The following is a 15,157-nucleotide window of genomic DNA, read 5'->3' on the forward strand; positions in this document are numbered from 1 at the left end:
TAAACAGCTTAAGATACTTCTGAAAAGTTTGTGTTACATTAGAACAAGGATCAACAGGCACTCAGTTGAGGGTGTGTGTGTGTACGTGTGTATGTGTGTATACGTACCTGGGATATCAGGTGATAAGTGCTGAAGTTTTTGTGAATTGAAAAATATTCTCAAATGCAAGCTGGACCTTTTCAAGATGATTATTTTATAGACTGTATAATGAGAAACCAAACCCAAACCAAACATAGCTGAAAGGAATCATCCTTGCTGAACCTAGAAACAAACTGAAATACTTTAATGAAATAAATAATACCTTAGTATTATATATAATTTCTTCACATAACACACATTGAAATCTATTTGAAATAAAACTGAATCCATATAGTTAAATGATTGAATTAAATCTAAACATCAAAATAATCACCAAACTAAACTCAAACAGACACTGTTTCATATTTGATTTATTTCAAATATATTTTATGAAAACTCCTTATTTAAAATTCAACTAATTTATAATTCACCTAGGATTTTACATCTTTCCAATTAAAACAAATTATTCATGCAAATTAATAATATAAATACAATCATAGGTAGAAGTTTTGATATACTTGAATATCTAAAAAAACTTTTACAACAGCTGTCAGCACTTAAACATTTGCCAATTATTATAAATGATTTCCGAAAGAGCTTAATTTTATTTGGCTTTTAAAGTTGCCCTATTTTTCCCTTCAGGAAACAAAAGTTAGTTTTGACTGTAATCTAGAAACAAAAACATAGCATTTTGCAGCAAGTCTATGTCAGAATCAGATTTCTACTAATTAAATGTGACAAATAACACGCATCAAAAGAGTAAGAAAAGATGCACTGGGCGTGGTGGCTGACGCCAGTAATCCCAGCAGTTTGGGAGGCCAAGGCGGGCGGATCACCTGAGGTCAGGAGTTTGAGACCAGCCTGGCCAACATGGGGAAACTCATCTCTATTAAAAATACAAAATTATCCAGGTGTGGTGGTACATGCCTGTAATCCCAGCTAGTCAGAAGGCTGAGACAGAAGAATCGCTTGACCCCAGGAGGCAGAGGAGGTTGCAGTGAGCAGAGATCACACCATTGCACTCCAGCCTGGGCAACGAGAGCAAAACTCCGTATCAAAAAAAAAAAAAAAGAAAGAAAGAAAAGATGCTTTTAGATGTTGAAGTTAGAAGGTTAAGTTGTGCAAAAGGAAAGCTATTTGTTCATTGATTTGTTTTTTTAAACGCATGACTTAGAGTTCTGAGGTCTGCCTTTTTATGAAGACCTCATCGGAGAACTGTCTTGAGCCTCAAGCTCTGGCTTTCAAGTCTCGGTTTCCTAACACCTGGCCAGGTGTGCTCCTCCAGGGGAAAGGGCCGGATTTGCTTCTGTAATACTGAGCACAGGTTCCCCGCTGAGCTCTTAGTGACTGGTGGGCTGTGGTGATGCTCTCTAAGTGGGTAGTAAGTTCTCCAAAAGTAGGAAGCTGAAACATTGAAAGCTCCGTGTTCCAGCCACTTGCCACTCAAAGGTTTGGCCCAAGGACAAGCACCGCGTCATCACTTGGGAGTTTGTTATAGATGCAGAATCTGAGGCCATACTCCAGACTGGCTGATGGAGACTGCAGTTTAACAAGATTCCCAGGTGATTCATGGGACATGAGTGTCTGAGAGCTCTGAGAGCTGAAAGCAGGCCACTCGTGTTTATGCACAACTAGTGCAAGGAGGAGAAGCTCATCTGGGGTGTCACCAGCATGAATTTTTCCTCTCAATTTCATGTTTCCTTTACCAAGAGGGAAAGAAAATAACCGACTTCTGAAGGTGTCATCCATTACTAACTTTTTTTTTCTTTTTTTTTTCCTCTTGTTTATTTTTCTGGATAGAGTTTAGAGGGTCCTTTTCTTTAGGAACGTTAATTTAGAAAATAATTATATATACATATTAAAAAGAACTGGAAAACTTTGTTGTAAACACTGATGAACTGAGCCTTCTGTTAATCCACAATCTCAGTGGACACGTGGTCCCTCACATCTTCAGCTAATCAGCCCCACGTACACCTCTCAGGCAGCTTGTCCAGGCAGCTTTGAGACCAGAGGTGACGCATATTCATAATGATGGGCCTGGAGCAGTTCGAGGCCCAGCAAAGTTCTCTAAATCGTTAAGGAACTGTGACCATAATTTCGATATAATTTCAGCCTTGTGTAGAGCTTATTTTTCTCTTACGGAAATGGCAATCGGGGCATTGATGACAGGCGTGCTCCACCTTTCTCCACTTTCCGGATGGACTTTCTACTCATTCTGTTCCCCTCATTAACATCCTTAATTTATTTCTTATCACCTATGTTTGTTTGTTTCATAGCTTCCTGCTGTGTTCTTTTAAAACTCTGGCCAAATGATTTGGTGATCGTTTTTAATGTTTTTATTTAAGAGTAATAAACTGCTATAAACAAAGTAACAAAGCCAGTGGTGAGATGGCATTCATAGAAGTCTACTGCCTAGATCTTCAACGCGGTAGGACCCACAGGGCCCTCAAGGGGTGAGACTGGGAACTCAGTTGTTTCCTGTTTTTAAGAAGAGAAATAAAAGGAATATGTTCAGAAAATGTTTATCAGGACAGCGAAAGTTCCAATGTCATGTTTTTGGAGTAAAGTGTTGACAAAACTAAAAATGTTTATAGTGAAAAAGAAAGAACTCAAGAGAAAGAGGACAAATTTCTTCGAGTATCCCTTACCACGTGGAAAGGGTTTTGAGTGCAAAGGTATATTGTGCGTACTACAAAGAGCAGGTCGATGTTCCCGAGAAGGAACGTTTTTACTCAGTCATCAGAACCTGCCGTGCAACATCCTCCCGTCTGCCACGCACTCTCTCACGCCTACGCTGGCTGTGCCTAAGCAAGAGGAAGGGGCAGACACCAGCTGGACCAGATAATTTTAAAGATGCTGCCTAGGGCTCAACATTGTTTAGGTCCAAAAATGAAAGCACTCTTTCAGCTGTGGATCTGATGTTCCCATGTCTCCCAGAGTAACTTAATAGCATGTACTTGTCTCCTGTGCCTGTTAGCATAGACTGAACAGGGTTGATATTAGAATGTGTTAGATGTCAGTGTTCGAAAGCTGCAGTAGCAAATGAACACCAATGTGGTGGCTGGAAACAACAGAAATTAATTGTCTCACAGTTCTGGAGGTTAGAAGTCTGGAATTCAGGTGTCTGTAGATGCACGAGCTCTTGGCTTCTCTGGGGGGACCTCCCCTGCCCATTCCTAGCTCTGATGGTTGCTGCTGATCCTTAGTGTTCCGTGGCTTGGAGATGCATTGCTCCAGTCTCTGCCTCTTTTGACTCATGGCCTTTTCCCTGTGTCTCTTCTCTTCTCCAAAGGACACTGGTCGCACCATACTCCAGTATGGAGTAGGTCATTGGATTAGGACGCTGGTCACACCCTACTCCAGTATGACCTTATTGTAACTTGAGTACTGTAGTTTCACCCTAAACTAAGGTTTCGCTTTCTGTGGTTTCAGTTACTCGACCTCAACTGTGGTTCAAAAATATTAAACAGAACATTCTGAAAGTAAACAGTTCATAAGTTTTCAATTGCATATTATTCTGAGTAATGTGATGAAATCTCCTGCCCTCCAACTCCATCCAGCCTGGGAAGTGAATCGCCCCTTTGTTCAGCATATCCATGATGTCTCCGCTACCCACCTGTTAATCACGTAGAGGCTCTCTCAGTTATCAGATGGTGCCAGTTTCCTGGTGCTTGTGTTCAAGTAACTCTTATTTTACTTAATAATGGCCTCAGAGTACAGGAGTGGTGAGGCTGGAAATTTGCATAGGCCAAATTTGCATAGGCCAAAGAACTGAAAAGTGCTTCCTTTTCATGAAAAGGTGAATGTTCTCAACTTAATAAAGAAAGAAAACAAATTGTATGCTGAGGTTGCTAAGATCCATGGTAGGAAACAATCTCCTACCCCTGGAATTGTGAATAGCATATTGTTACAACTGTCCTATTGTATTGTTAGTTGCTGTGTTAATTTCTTGCTGTGCCTAATTTATAAATTAAATTTTATCATAGATGTGTAAGTATAGAAAAACATGCATACAGAGTTTGGTACTATCCTCAGTTTCGGGGGTCCACTGGGATCTTAGAATGTATTAACTGAAGATAAGGGGTGACTACTGGATCTCTGCATTGTTGCTATTCCCAAAGAAGGTTATATTCCAAGGTATTGGGGATGAAGACTTCAATATGTAGTTTTTGGGGTTTTTTAAGAAGAAAATCCATCCTGTAACAAAGAGTAATGGAAATCCATTGTATGAATTTTTGCTTTAAAATGATTTTCAGTTTAAGAATGAAATCATCACTGCTCAAAAAAATGGGCACCCTGAATACTTTAAGAAGCTATCAGTAAATGATACTTTTGTTATACATCAGTGATACCTTTAAATAATTCAATCTGCTGCCAAGACTCTTTATGAAAGAAAAATAAAAAACACATAAACTACTTCACATACATTTTAAAGAGAGCTGAGTCATTCAAGCCAGTCCCCTGTAAAAGCATTCAGAATTATAAATGTTCACTAAAATAGTTAATCAAATTGGAATGATGCTACTCTATCTCAGACCAGGTCAAATAAGTGTTGATTACAGATTGAGTTTATACTTTATGGTAGACTGTTTTTCTTTAAATTATCAGCATTTATGAAACAGTTTTTACCATTTTATTGGACAGGGAGTATCATCATCCTAATTTGAAGATTGATAGGTGCTGTTTCTTTCATTGTTACTATTAGTTATACTTTTATAATTTAATGTCAAATCTTTCATCAGAGATGTAACCACAAATCATAATATAAAAAATACCAGCCTCAGTTTTATGAAACACTAACTATAGATAAGTAAGGACTGTTTCTTGTTTGGGGGAAAATGTAATTTATAAATAACATTCTAGTCTGGCTTCTAGTCTAGTATTTTCCCTGATCTGATTATTTGTTTTAAAATATGATTATTTAGGTTCGCTGGTGTAAGTGCCACCCTCCTTCAGGATTGAGTGACTTATACAACATGTTACTATCACTGCACAGACAAGTTTATAAAAAGTTATTGTAGAAATAAAAGGAAAACTTTGCCAACAATGACTTAGTTTTAGCCATACAGCACCTTTTATTTGAGACTTAGAGTAATTTGCCGATACCATTGCCTGAGTCCCTGCCAATTTGTATTTTTCATCTGAGCATGCAAAGAGGTTTACATTGCGTGACATACAAATCAATTGATGATATTAATGGCATCTTCTTGTATGTTTTCCAAAAAGTTTTGGTCCTGAAAATATGTGTTTACAGATTATGTGTAACATAAGTATGCAATAAAGTATTTTGTAGGGCTATACAGTTTTGTTCATTATGAAAAGTGGGGAAATAGTTTCGTCTCCTTCAAGGAAGAAAAGTTCCTGTCTTTGTCCTTCCCATTGGCTTCCAGAAACTTCCAACACCCACTCTCATCCTGTTGCACCCATCTCCTTATGGGTACATGACCACTTAGGATCTGTTCCTGGAAAGGGAATGACAGTTCTTTCTCTTCTGCACAAGATCATTCCTTGTCTTTTAAGGGTACAAAACCATAAATTTTCATTCACTTTTGAGTGTGTGCAGTTTTTAATATAGTACACAAAACTGTCTCACTGAACATGCACAGATAAAGTAAAATAATATACTGTCTTCATTCTTATCAAATAGTCACTTTATTGTTTTGGATCTTCAAAAATATGTGATAGCGACATTTTTAGTGAGCTCTTTCTTATTCTAATTTACTCTCAAGTCACCTGTTTCCTGGGAGCAACAAATCAGGTTGTAAAACCATCTTCATGCAAGGTAGCTTGGCACATGGAAAAGGGCCTTCTAGATCAAATTGCAGGTTGGCCATTGGGTTGTAAACTCAGGTGAATAGGTGAATGTCACTGATTCTTTTTACCCGGATATAAAATTAGGGGACCGGACTCCATGGTCTCCTGTGTTCTTTTCAGCTGCTTTTTATTTAATTGGAAATAAAGCACTTTTGAAGTTGACTGTTTCTAGTATCATGATGGAGTTATTAATGGTTTAATCAGGCTGCCTCTGCAAAGGAGCCAGTGCTAATAAAGGGGTGCCAAGAACACTGGCCTCAGTGCATCTTCATAAATCTTATTTGGCTGAGGGGCCTTGTGAAAAGAGCATATGATCAGCCATGTCCCAAATCTCACTTAGCAGCTAGATTTTCAAAACAGAGTTATTCTCATTATCAAGGTAAATCTTAGCTGTTGACCAGATAAGTTCTCAAACAAGAAAATGATCTCCTCTTCTGGAGTATTCATTATTGAAGAGAATTCTGTTCACCAAAAACAGGGTGAAGGACTTTTAGAAGAGCTTACTTGTAAAGGACTGGAAGACATTGAGAGTCCATAAGGCCATGCTTTTAACTGCACCCAGAATATGCAGAGCGCCAAATTCATCACCATCGGCAATGCATTCAGCGAGCTCAAAAGGCAGATGTTTGCTTGATTCTAAGCTCTGAGTTCCCTCTGTAGTCCTTACGAGCCACAAGGTCTGGGGTTGAGTCCTGGCTCGTTTACTTTGTGCCCACGGGCCTTGGGCAGCTCACTGGATCTTCCATACCTCATTTTCTTCTTCTGTCCAAAGGGGATAACTATCACCCCAAACTCCTAGAGTTTCCATGAATATTCAATATGTTAACATTGCTCTTTAAATCACTCACTGTTTCTTTTTCTTTCACTTTTATTTCAAATCTTAGATTATCCCTTTCCCAGAAGTAAGTGGGAGGAACTCAAAAGGGAGGGAGGTCCAGAGTCCCCCTGAGGAATGTCAAGAATACTTGGATTTTGATGTTTGTGCCCTGAAAATATCCAAGTGTATTTAAGTTGAAATTGAAATTTACTAATGATAGAAAATATCTTCCAGTAAATGTAGCCAGGCTATGTGTTCTATTTAAGAAATTTAAACCTTAAAGTTACTGGAAATGAAATGGAAAATATATTAAGGCCTTTGCTTTGTGTTTCTTCCAAATCCTGTTGTTAAATAAAGTAGAGGCGTAATAACAGATGAATAATCATCTTTGTTACCATCATCAATTAGTTTTAGAATTACATACTTAGCAGGACATTCTTTTAAAAGTTTCGAAGTACTTTAGTTGATCTTATGCGAAGAGCAGCATCCTTTATTGCAAACACCCTGGGCTTAGGAGACAAGACAGTTGGGCTTCAATGTGAAAAGTCCTGCAACAGAATTTTAAATGAGGCAATGTTAGAAGGACACTAGAATAGTGTATGGTACACAGTAGGTGCTTTAAGTGGTAGCACCTTCCGCTTGGAGTCAGAGGAATCTTGGAACCTTCACGTCTTTTCTTCTTCATATTACAGATAGGAAAAATGAAGTCCAGAGGGATGCGAGGATTGGCAGTGTCAGACTCCAGAGTAGGATCCGTCCATTTGACTCCTGTGGGAAGCACTTTCACTTAGGTTACACCACCAGAGTGATGACCACCCTGACCATGAATAATGAGATGGAAAGAAATGCATAGGTGTGAAAGGGAAAATATTTGGCTATCCTAATTAATTGATAATATGTTTTTGGTGGTTGCTAATTGAAGGCATGACAGTACTTTCTGGGAACAGGCCCTAAGTGGTCACGTACCCATAACTAGATGGCTGCGACAGGGTGAGATTGGGTGTTGGAAGTTTCTGGAAGTCAATGGGAAGAACAAAGGCAGGAATTTTTCTTTCTTGAAAGAAAGGGAAGTTTATTTCCCCTACTTTTTTTCATAATGAACAAAAGCTGTATAGCCCTATGAAATAGTTTATTGCATTTTGTGTTACATATAATCTGCAAACATGTATTTTTTCAGCACCAGAACTTTTTGGAATACATATATGAATATGTGGGCACTTGTAGAGAATTACAAGAATGTTTCTAGTCAAAAGTATTTCAGACATAAAAGAGCTTTTAAAACATAGAAGTCTTGATAAGTCAAGAACTGTTAATAGAATGTTACTATGTATGAACACTTACATGAATGTGTCCTGAAACCTGTTTAACTTAGAAGCCCATCATACTCCTTCCATTTTTACCATTTCATTTCAGACACAACAAAAAGTCTGCATTTCTCCATTTGAAGGAATATTAGAGTTTCATGGCAATTTGAATTTTGGCCTGTCTTGTGTTTGCTTCCATCTAAAAGCTCACTCAAGATGTATACATATTTTGAAACCCTGCTGATCAGAATTCTGCTAATCCACAGCAATTTTATTCACTGCTGGAGATGAGCTAACCAGGTTGATTAATAATTACACTGTTTTTGAATTTAGATGAAAGATATCAAAGTGACTCCGTGATGTGGAATTTGATTAGTTTTGAATACTGCTTCAAGCAGAGCTTGCATATTGGCTGGGATAGCTGGGGGTTAGCCAACCATTTCTCCAAGAATGGTAGCAAGATGACTGTTTGATTCTCCCTTCTCATCTGGTATTTCATGCCTAAAGGTTAGGAACAAAAGGAAGATAATTTTATTTAAAATGTCTTTAGGTTTTTAAAGAATATCCTCTTGAGTAGTAAATTAATTCAAGATGAATATTATTAATATTAAATAGAAAATGTTTCCAGCGAAGAATTTAAGGAGGAAAAAAAGAAAAAAAGTGTTTAAAACTTAACTTGAAATTACTATCTAATTGATTCTCATGGAGACCTGTGCACACACATTCGAGCACACGTGTTCATCCACTGAGGTTTATTGCTAATTCAGGACTTGATACCAGCCCCATTCTAATTTTACCATCACCTTGGGGCTTTTCTGTCACCAATGAAAGGGATATTTTGAAAGACCTTTCCTTTATGCACTCCTGGCGACTTTTCCCAAACTTGTCTCTTTAGACAACTTATCTTACTAAGGGATATTAAATTTGAAATTTCAAAAACTCTGATAATCATTCTGATTAGCTAAATTGACCACTTACTAAATGCATTGAAAGGCACTGTAAATAGTGGTTCTAGTTGTTAGAACAGATTTGCTGCACACAATTAAATTGGGAGACACCACATTTTTGCTTTTAGTGGCTGGACTTTAGAATAATGCTTAGCAAATTCATTACATGAGATTTTTTAAAAGTTCAAATGTATGATATAATTATAACCATTTGCCTTTCTAAGAACTGCCATTCTTTAACACCCCTCACCCAAATAATATCGACATTGGATTCTTACTTCAAAGAGGAAAATTGTAATAATTCACATTTGCATTTAAAATTGAAATACAGGTCTGGCGTGGTGGCTCACCCCTGTAATCCCGGCACTTTGGGAGGCTGAGGTGGGCAGATCATTTGAGGTCAGGAGTTCAAGACTAGCCTGGCCAATATGGCAAAACTCCATCTCTACTAAAAATACAAAAATTAGCCGGTGTGGTGACACACACCTGTGGTCCCACCTACTCAGGAGGCTGAGGCAGGAGAATCACTTGAACCAGAGAGGCAGAGGTTACAGTGAGCCACTGCACTCCAGACTGGGCAACAGAGTGAGACTATGAATCAAAAAGTAAATAAATAAATAAATAAAAATTAAATTAAATTAAAATACATAACCTGATTATTCATAATGATGAAAATAAACCTATATTAATTTTTTAATGCTCCAGAAACAATGAAATTTGAAGCATGCCAAACATACAGTCATAATTTTAACCAACGCTAGCTTCTGAATTGCCGATCTTCATATGTAAAGCAAAACTGAGGCTGTGATTACCATATTGCATCTTTTTGGCCTTGTTAATCAACTACTATTAAATAAATTTCAACACCTTATATTTATGAATTGGGTTATATTTTATTTTATTTTTGTAATGGTTTGAAAACAGAGGACTAAATAAACATTAGATAGTAGTCCTATTACTGCGTGTGGTCAGAATAAAAGGAGAAGATGACCGCACATTGTTCACACTGGACCTGTGTTACTTTATAGACACCTCATCTACCTCATCCTCAAATACGTTCTGTATATTAAACTGTATCTGTGTGAATTCAAATTGCATTCTCCTTTGCTGCAGTGGATTTCTTCTGGTGTTTCTGGCAGTGAGGGACCATGGTCTGTCTCCCTGGGCCTTCATAACGTGGCCACGTATAATTCTGATTTCGTTGCGGGGAATGCTTGTCAGTGCCTTTAGTGGAGCACTTTTTGAGCAGTGTATGTTAATATCCACCCTACCAACATGGCCGGGACTCTTGAACAGTGAGATATTAATGAGGAAAATTCCAAAGCTTATTTCAAAGCCTTTGTTACAGGCAAGAGCAAATCTTGTTCCAGATTATATTTGTGCACCAAGTTCTTTGTTGGATATGGGACGAGGAAGGATGTCCCCTTAAACCACGTCTTTTCAGCATCATATTGAAAGTCCTAGCTAATGCAAAATGACAATAAAATAAAATGTAAATAGATGGGAAAGGGAAAAATCAACAGCCCTTGTATCTGTTGTAATTAATTAATATGTGTTAATTTATGGAAATGAAATGAATACTCTGCCATTTAACAGAATTACTTTTCTTTTCCCAACCAGCCAGAATTTATACATATTTGCTAGAGAAATCCAGACTTGTTTCACAACCTCTTGGCCAGAGCAATTTTCTCATTTTCTACTTGTTGATGGATGGGTTATCTGCTGAAGAAAAATATGGACTTCATCTTAATAATTTATGTGCACACCGGTGAGTAACTAAGTATTTTGTATCTAAAAGCTATGCCTTCAAATTGTGATTGTAATTTGGTAGTCTTAAATTATCTTCTTTCTTTTCAGAGACAAAACGGTGAGTAAAAGATAACTGTTGGATACTGTTAGGTTGAAACCATCCACATAACAAGGTTCCAACTGTTTGTTGAATGTTTGGGTGAAGTTGTATGTGTGTGAACAGACTTATATTTATATTTTACTAGTTTTCTGATCAGAAAAAAACTTGGGCATATATAAACTCCTGTACTCCTTTTAAGTATTTTGGCTATCACATTAGTTCTGTATTCCTAATTCATGGCCCTGTTTTGAGATAATGGGCAATATTATCTGAGTAAGTATGATTATTCATTGGTGGATGAAGGTTTATCATGGATTGAGATGCATAGCACACATAACCTGAGGGGCGATTTCTTTTGCTGGAGGCAGAAAACACTTGTGTTAAAATTAGGATGCCTTGGTCATACGAGAACGATGGGAGTGACGGGCCATATCGACAGTGAGTGAAAAATGTTTTCTCAATGTTTGCACTTCTGCTAACTGGCTGGTTTAGTGCGTCTCCGCCACAGGGATTGGTCCAGATTTGTATTAGGATGAGAACAAGAAACAATATGGGGAATGAACCCTGTTCAGAATAGAAGTTGGTGGGAGAAGAGCACAAGAGAGAATTGGATTCTGATCCAAACTCAATTCAGTGGCAGGGGATGTGGGAACTAGACTCTGAGGGACATGTGGATTGACTTCAGATACCTGCTGATACCTGATTTATGGCTTATTGGGTGTTTATTATTAGATCTAGAGGAATGGTGTGAGTTTGCACAATTTTAGGAGAACTTTTGTGAGAAAAATAAAGGATGCTATGGGAGAAAACATAGACACACACACACACACACACCCACACACAGAAGGGTTTCTTCACTTACATGCATGTAGTCAGGACAGTGGTTAAGGCCAAGTGATTATTGAGAGAACAAATGGCAGGGGGCTTCCCCAACAAGCCCCCTTCTTAAGTACACATATAGGCTGCTTTAAGCCTGCAATAAAATATATATCTCTAGTTCTCTCTGCTCTGCTGTGCTATTTCTCCATCTGAAGCCATTATATTCTGGTTGGGGAGACATTAATAAACAGGTTGGTAATAGTCGAGGTGACATGATGAAAAATAAATCAGGGTTGGGGAACAGAAGAGCAGGTGGGTGTCCTGCTTTTAGATACATTAATCAAGAGCCTCCTACCAGGTGGTACCTGTGGTAGAGACAGCAGAGAAGGCCATTTACAGATCTGAAGTGGTGTCCAAGGGAGATGGAAGAGTACAAGGGGCCTGAGGAAACATACTCAATGTTTGAGGGACAACATGAAGGCCAGGAGCTGAGATTAGAGTTGTATGGGAAAGAGGGAGGATAATAGAGACAACATGAACAGAACAGCCATGGTCAGAAATTTAGATTTCCTTTAGAGTTGTCTGGAAGTGATTGGGGGTTCTGAGTATGCAAGGGGATTGGTTTTCACTTTGAAGGTGACTTGCATCTGTGGAGATGTCCCTGTGGTATTCCCAGCTGGAAGTAGAGAGCTAAATTCCTGGTATGGTAGTGGGGAGGTGATGATGGCACTGATGGTAGTGGTGGTGCAGGCGATGAGAAATGGGGAAACGTGGGTGACACTCTGAAGGTAGGAAGGTTGGGATTGATGGATGCACTGAGTGAGGGATATAAGGTAAAGAGATCAAGAATGATTCCTGTGACTGTGGCCTGAGCAACACATGGTGTCATTGTGCCGTTTACATCGTGACAAGGCTCGGAGGGAACCAGGGTGCTGGGGAGGAGAAGAGTGGCCAGAGAACCAGTCCTGCTGGTTTTGAGACAGCAAGGTGGAGATGCAGGAGTGTCAGGAGGGCACTGGAGAGAGGAGGGACTTTGCAGTGTGATGGAGCCAGTGTGAGACTGAACACCTAGAACTGCTTGGAGAAATTATAAGACAACCTCTGTCCCGCCACTGCTGTGAGGGCTTGAGTGATGGTGCAGGTGCGCTCAGGGGAAGAGGCTGAATTGGCCTAATTTACTGTCACATTACTAACTACTCTCATTAAATTTCAGTGAAGACGTCCAAGGCTATGGATATGGTTTGTCATGTTGCGTAGGTGGAAAGTAGTTAAGTGTAAAAGGCCTTATCAAAATTGTGTTTTATTTACAAAGAAAAACTATTTTAGGGTTTTCTGTTCCCAAAAATGCAATAGAAATTTGGAAGAAAGTGCTAATATTAAAGTATGGTAACCCAGACAAAAGTGGTAGAAATATAAAAATTCCAAGCTTCCAGAACATTGGAAATATTTTAAGTCAAATCCCTTCATATTGTAAAGGAGGAAATCAAAGCCAGAGACATGAAGAAGCTATACTCAAGTGAATCCCTTTTATGCAACAGCAGTATGGACAAAACCCATCCCCTGAGATTAACTTTGTGTTTTTCTACCTTGAACATCGCTAATGGAACATGCTGACCTTGGGGGGAAGCGACTCACTGGATTCTAGGGATTGCAGGTTGAGAGATAGCCTGTGAGGAAGAGAAGAGTTTTGGGTTTCTCTGCTCCTAATCCTTCTAACGAGCAAAAACTCAAAGCCTCAAGCAGATCCGTAGCTTAGAGTGCATCTGTGTCTGTGTGTGTATCTGTGTGTGTGCATGTGTGTGCACGTGGGTATGTGCTTGGCACTGTAGACATATGGCCACTGATGATGAAAAAGGAATAATCTAATCTATAATTTAAATAAACAATTTAACTTCTTGATCTGTGGTTTGGATGAGTCATTTGAAGTGTGTGAGTGTGTGGGAGAAAACAAGGATTTCTGTGTTGAGCTTCAATTCTGACATTCATTTCTCTTTGCAAAAAAGAGTTTGGAGTCACTTAGGCTATTTAGAAAGTCAAACAGTCAGGGGTGACTTTATGAGGAGTTCCAACAGGAAAGAACTTAGGAAGATCATGAATAATTCAATTCTCTTGAACAAAGCAGTTACTTTATTAAAATGTATCATAAATATCTAATGGGTGCAAAACAACGTTTTCCATGAAAATATTCACCACCCACCACCATCCAGATCCATGAAGACATCAGTTGGAGCATTTGTACAATGACAATTTCACAGGAAAACTTTAACAGTAAAGCAAGCTGTTTTTCAAGTTATAATACAGTATGTATCGCAGTATTTTTGTGGTTTATATTATGCGGGTCTTCTCACATTTATAATGTTGGTGAATCTTCTCACTTTTACAATGTTGGTTAGGTTTGAGGAGTTCATATTTGTTTAATGTTTAAATTTAGGTTGGTATCGAATCTTTGTTTAGTAATTATGAGTATTAAGTTCCTTAGTTTTGGAAACCATTTGGCTTGCTCACAATTAGAAATAGAAACCTGAATTTGCGAGCTTTCTAACCTTTCACAAACTGATAATCCTTCTGAATCCCTTCCTTAAAATTGGTACTCATAGGTAAATGATATTGCTATTCATAAAATGCTTAATATCATATGTTAAAGCAAACGAAATATGGCTGGAGGAGGACTCCATGCTTCTATATCTGAGTCCTTGGGGACGAACTATAACCTAGCTTAATAGGCAGACAAGATTGAAAACCCAACTTAGGCGTATGTGCCTGTAGCAATAGCTAAGTCTTGGCCAATCCCAGAGGCCACACTTCAACCACTGATAGACTGCTGAGTGTTCAGTTGTTCAAATAAAGTGAACACCAACCTGTAACCAATCCAGCTGATTCTATACCTCCCTGCCGATCTCTCTACGGCACTTCCCTTGTTTTGTCTATAAATTTGTTCTGACCACGAGGTGTCCCTGGAGTCTCTATGAATCTGCTGTGATTCTGGGGGCTGCCTGATTCTACATATATGTAGTATATCTACTATTATTAAGTAGATAATTATATCTACTATTGTTAATAGTATATCTACTCTTGTTAATATGTGTATTATATACACTATATTATATGTAGTATGTCTACTATTATTAAGGATGGCATTATTATTGTCACATCTACTTGTCTGATTTTTTCAAAATAATATTGCTATTCCTATTATGTAGAGCACACCAGCTTACATGTGATCACATGAACACAGCATCTCTTTGCTGACTCACTCATTCCACAGTGCAGCTTTTAGTGGAATTTGGATGAAGTACACTAAGTCCTAAAGCAAACACTACAGAAATTACAAGCTGCCTTCTTTCAAATTCATTCTTTCTCTTCTTTGTTCAGAACGACTCACTGGATACATGAATCAAAATAAAATATACATGCATATGTAACTGTGAGCTAAAGGCATATTCAATACTTATCATCTTAGATGATTAGACCTCCAGAGAGAAGAAAACATTGCTGTAATTTCTTTCTTTTTTTTTTTTTTTTTTTTTTT

General features: G+C 38.2%; 1 protein-coding gene across 1 annotated transcript in view; it reads left to right on the forward strand.

The window, feature by feature from the left end:
* MYO16 (myosin XVI) overlaps nucleotides 1-15,157 on the forward strand; it is a 638,577-nt gene that overhangs the window by 313,967 nt on the left and 309,453 nt on the right. Inside the window, 1 exon segment of the mRNA XM_017868179.1 lies at nucleotides 10,581-10,728. Coding sequence (XP_017723668.1) covers nucleotides 10,581-10,728 — 148 coding nt within the window.

Source organism: Rhinopithecus bieti, unplaced genomic scaffold (genome assembly GCF_001698545.2).
Source record: "Rhinopithecus bieti isolate Rb0 unplaced genomic scaffold, ASM169854v2 scaffold_3734, whole genome shotgun sequence".
Lineage (NCBI taxonomy): Eukaryota > Metazoa > Chordata > Mammalia > Primates > Cercopithecidae > Rhinopithecus > Rhinopithecus bieti.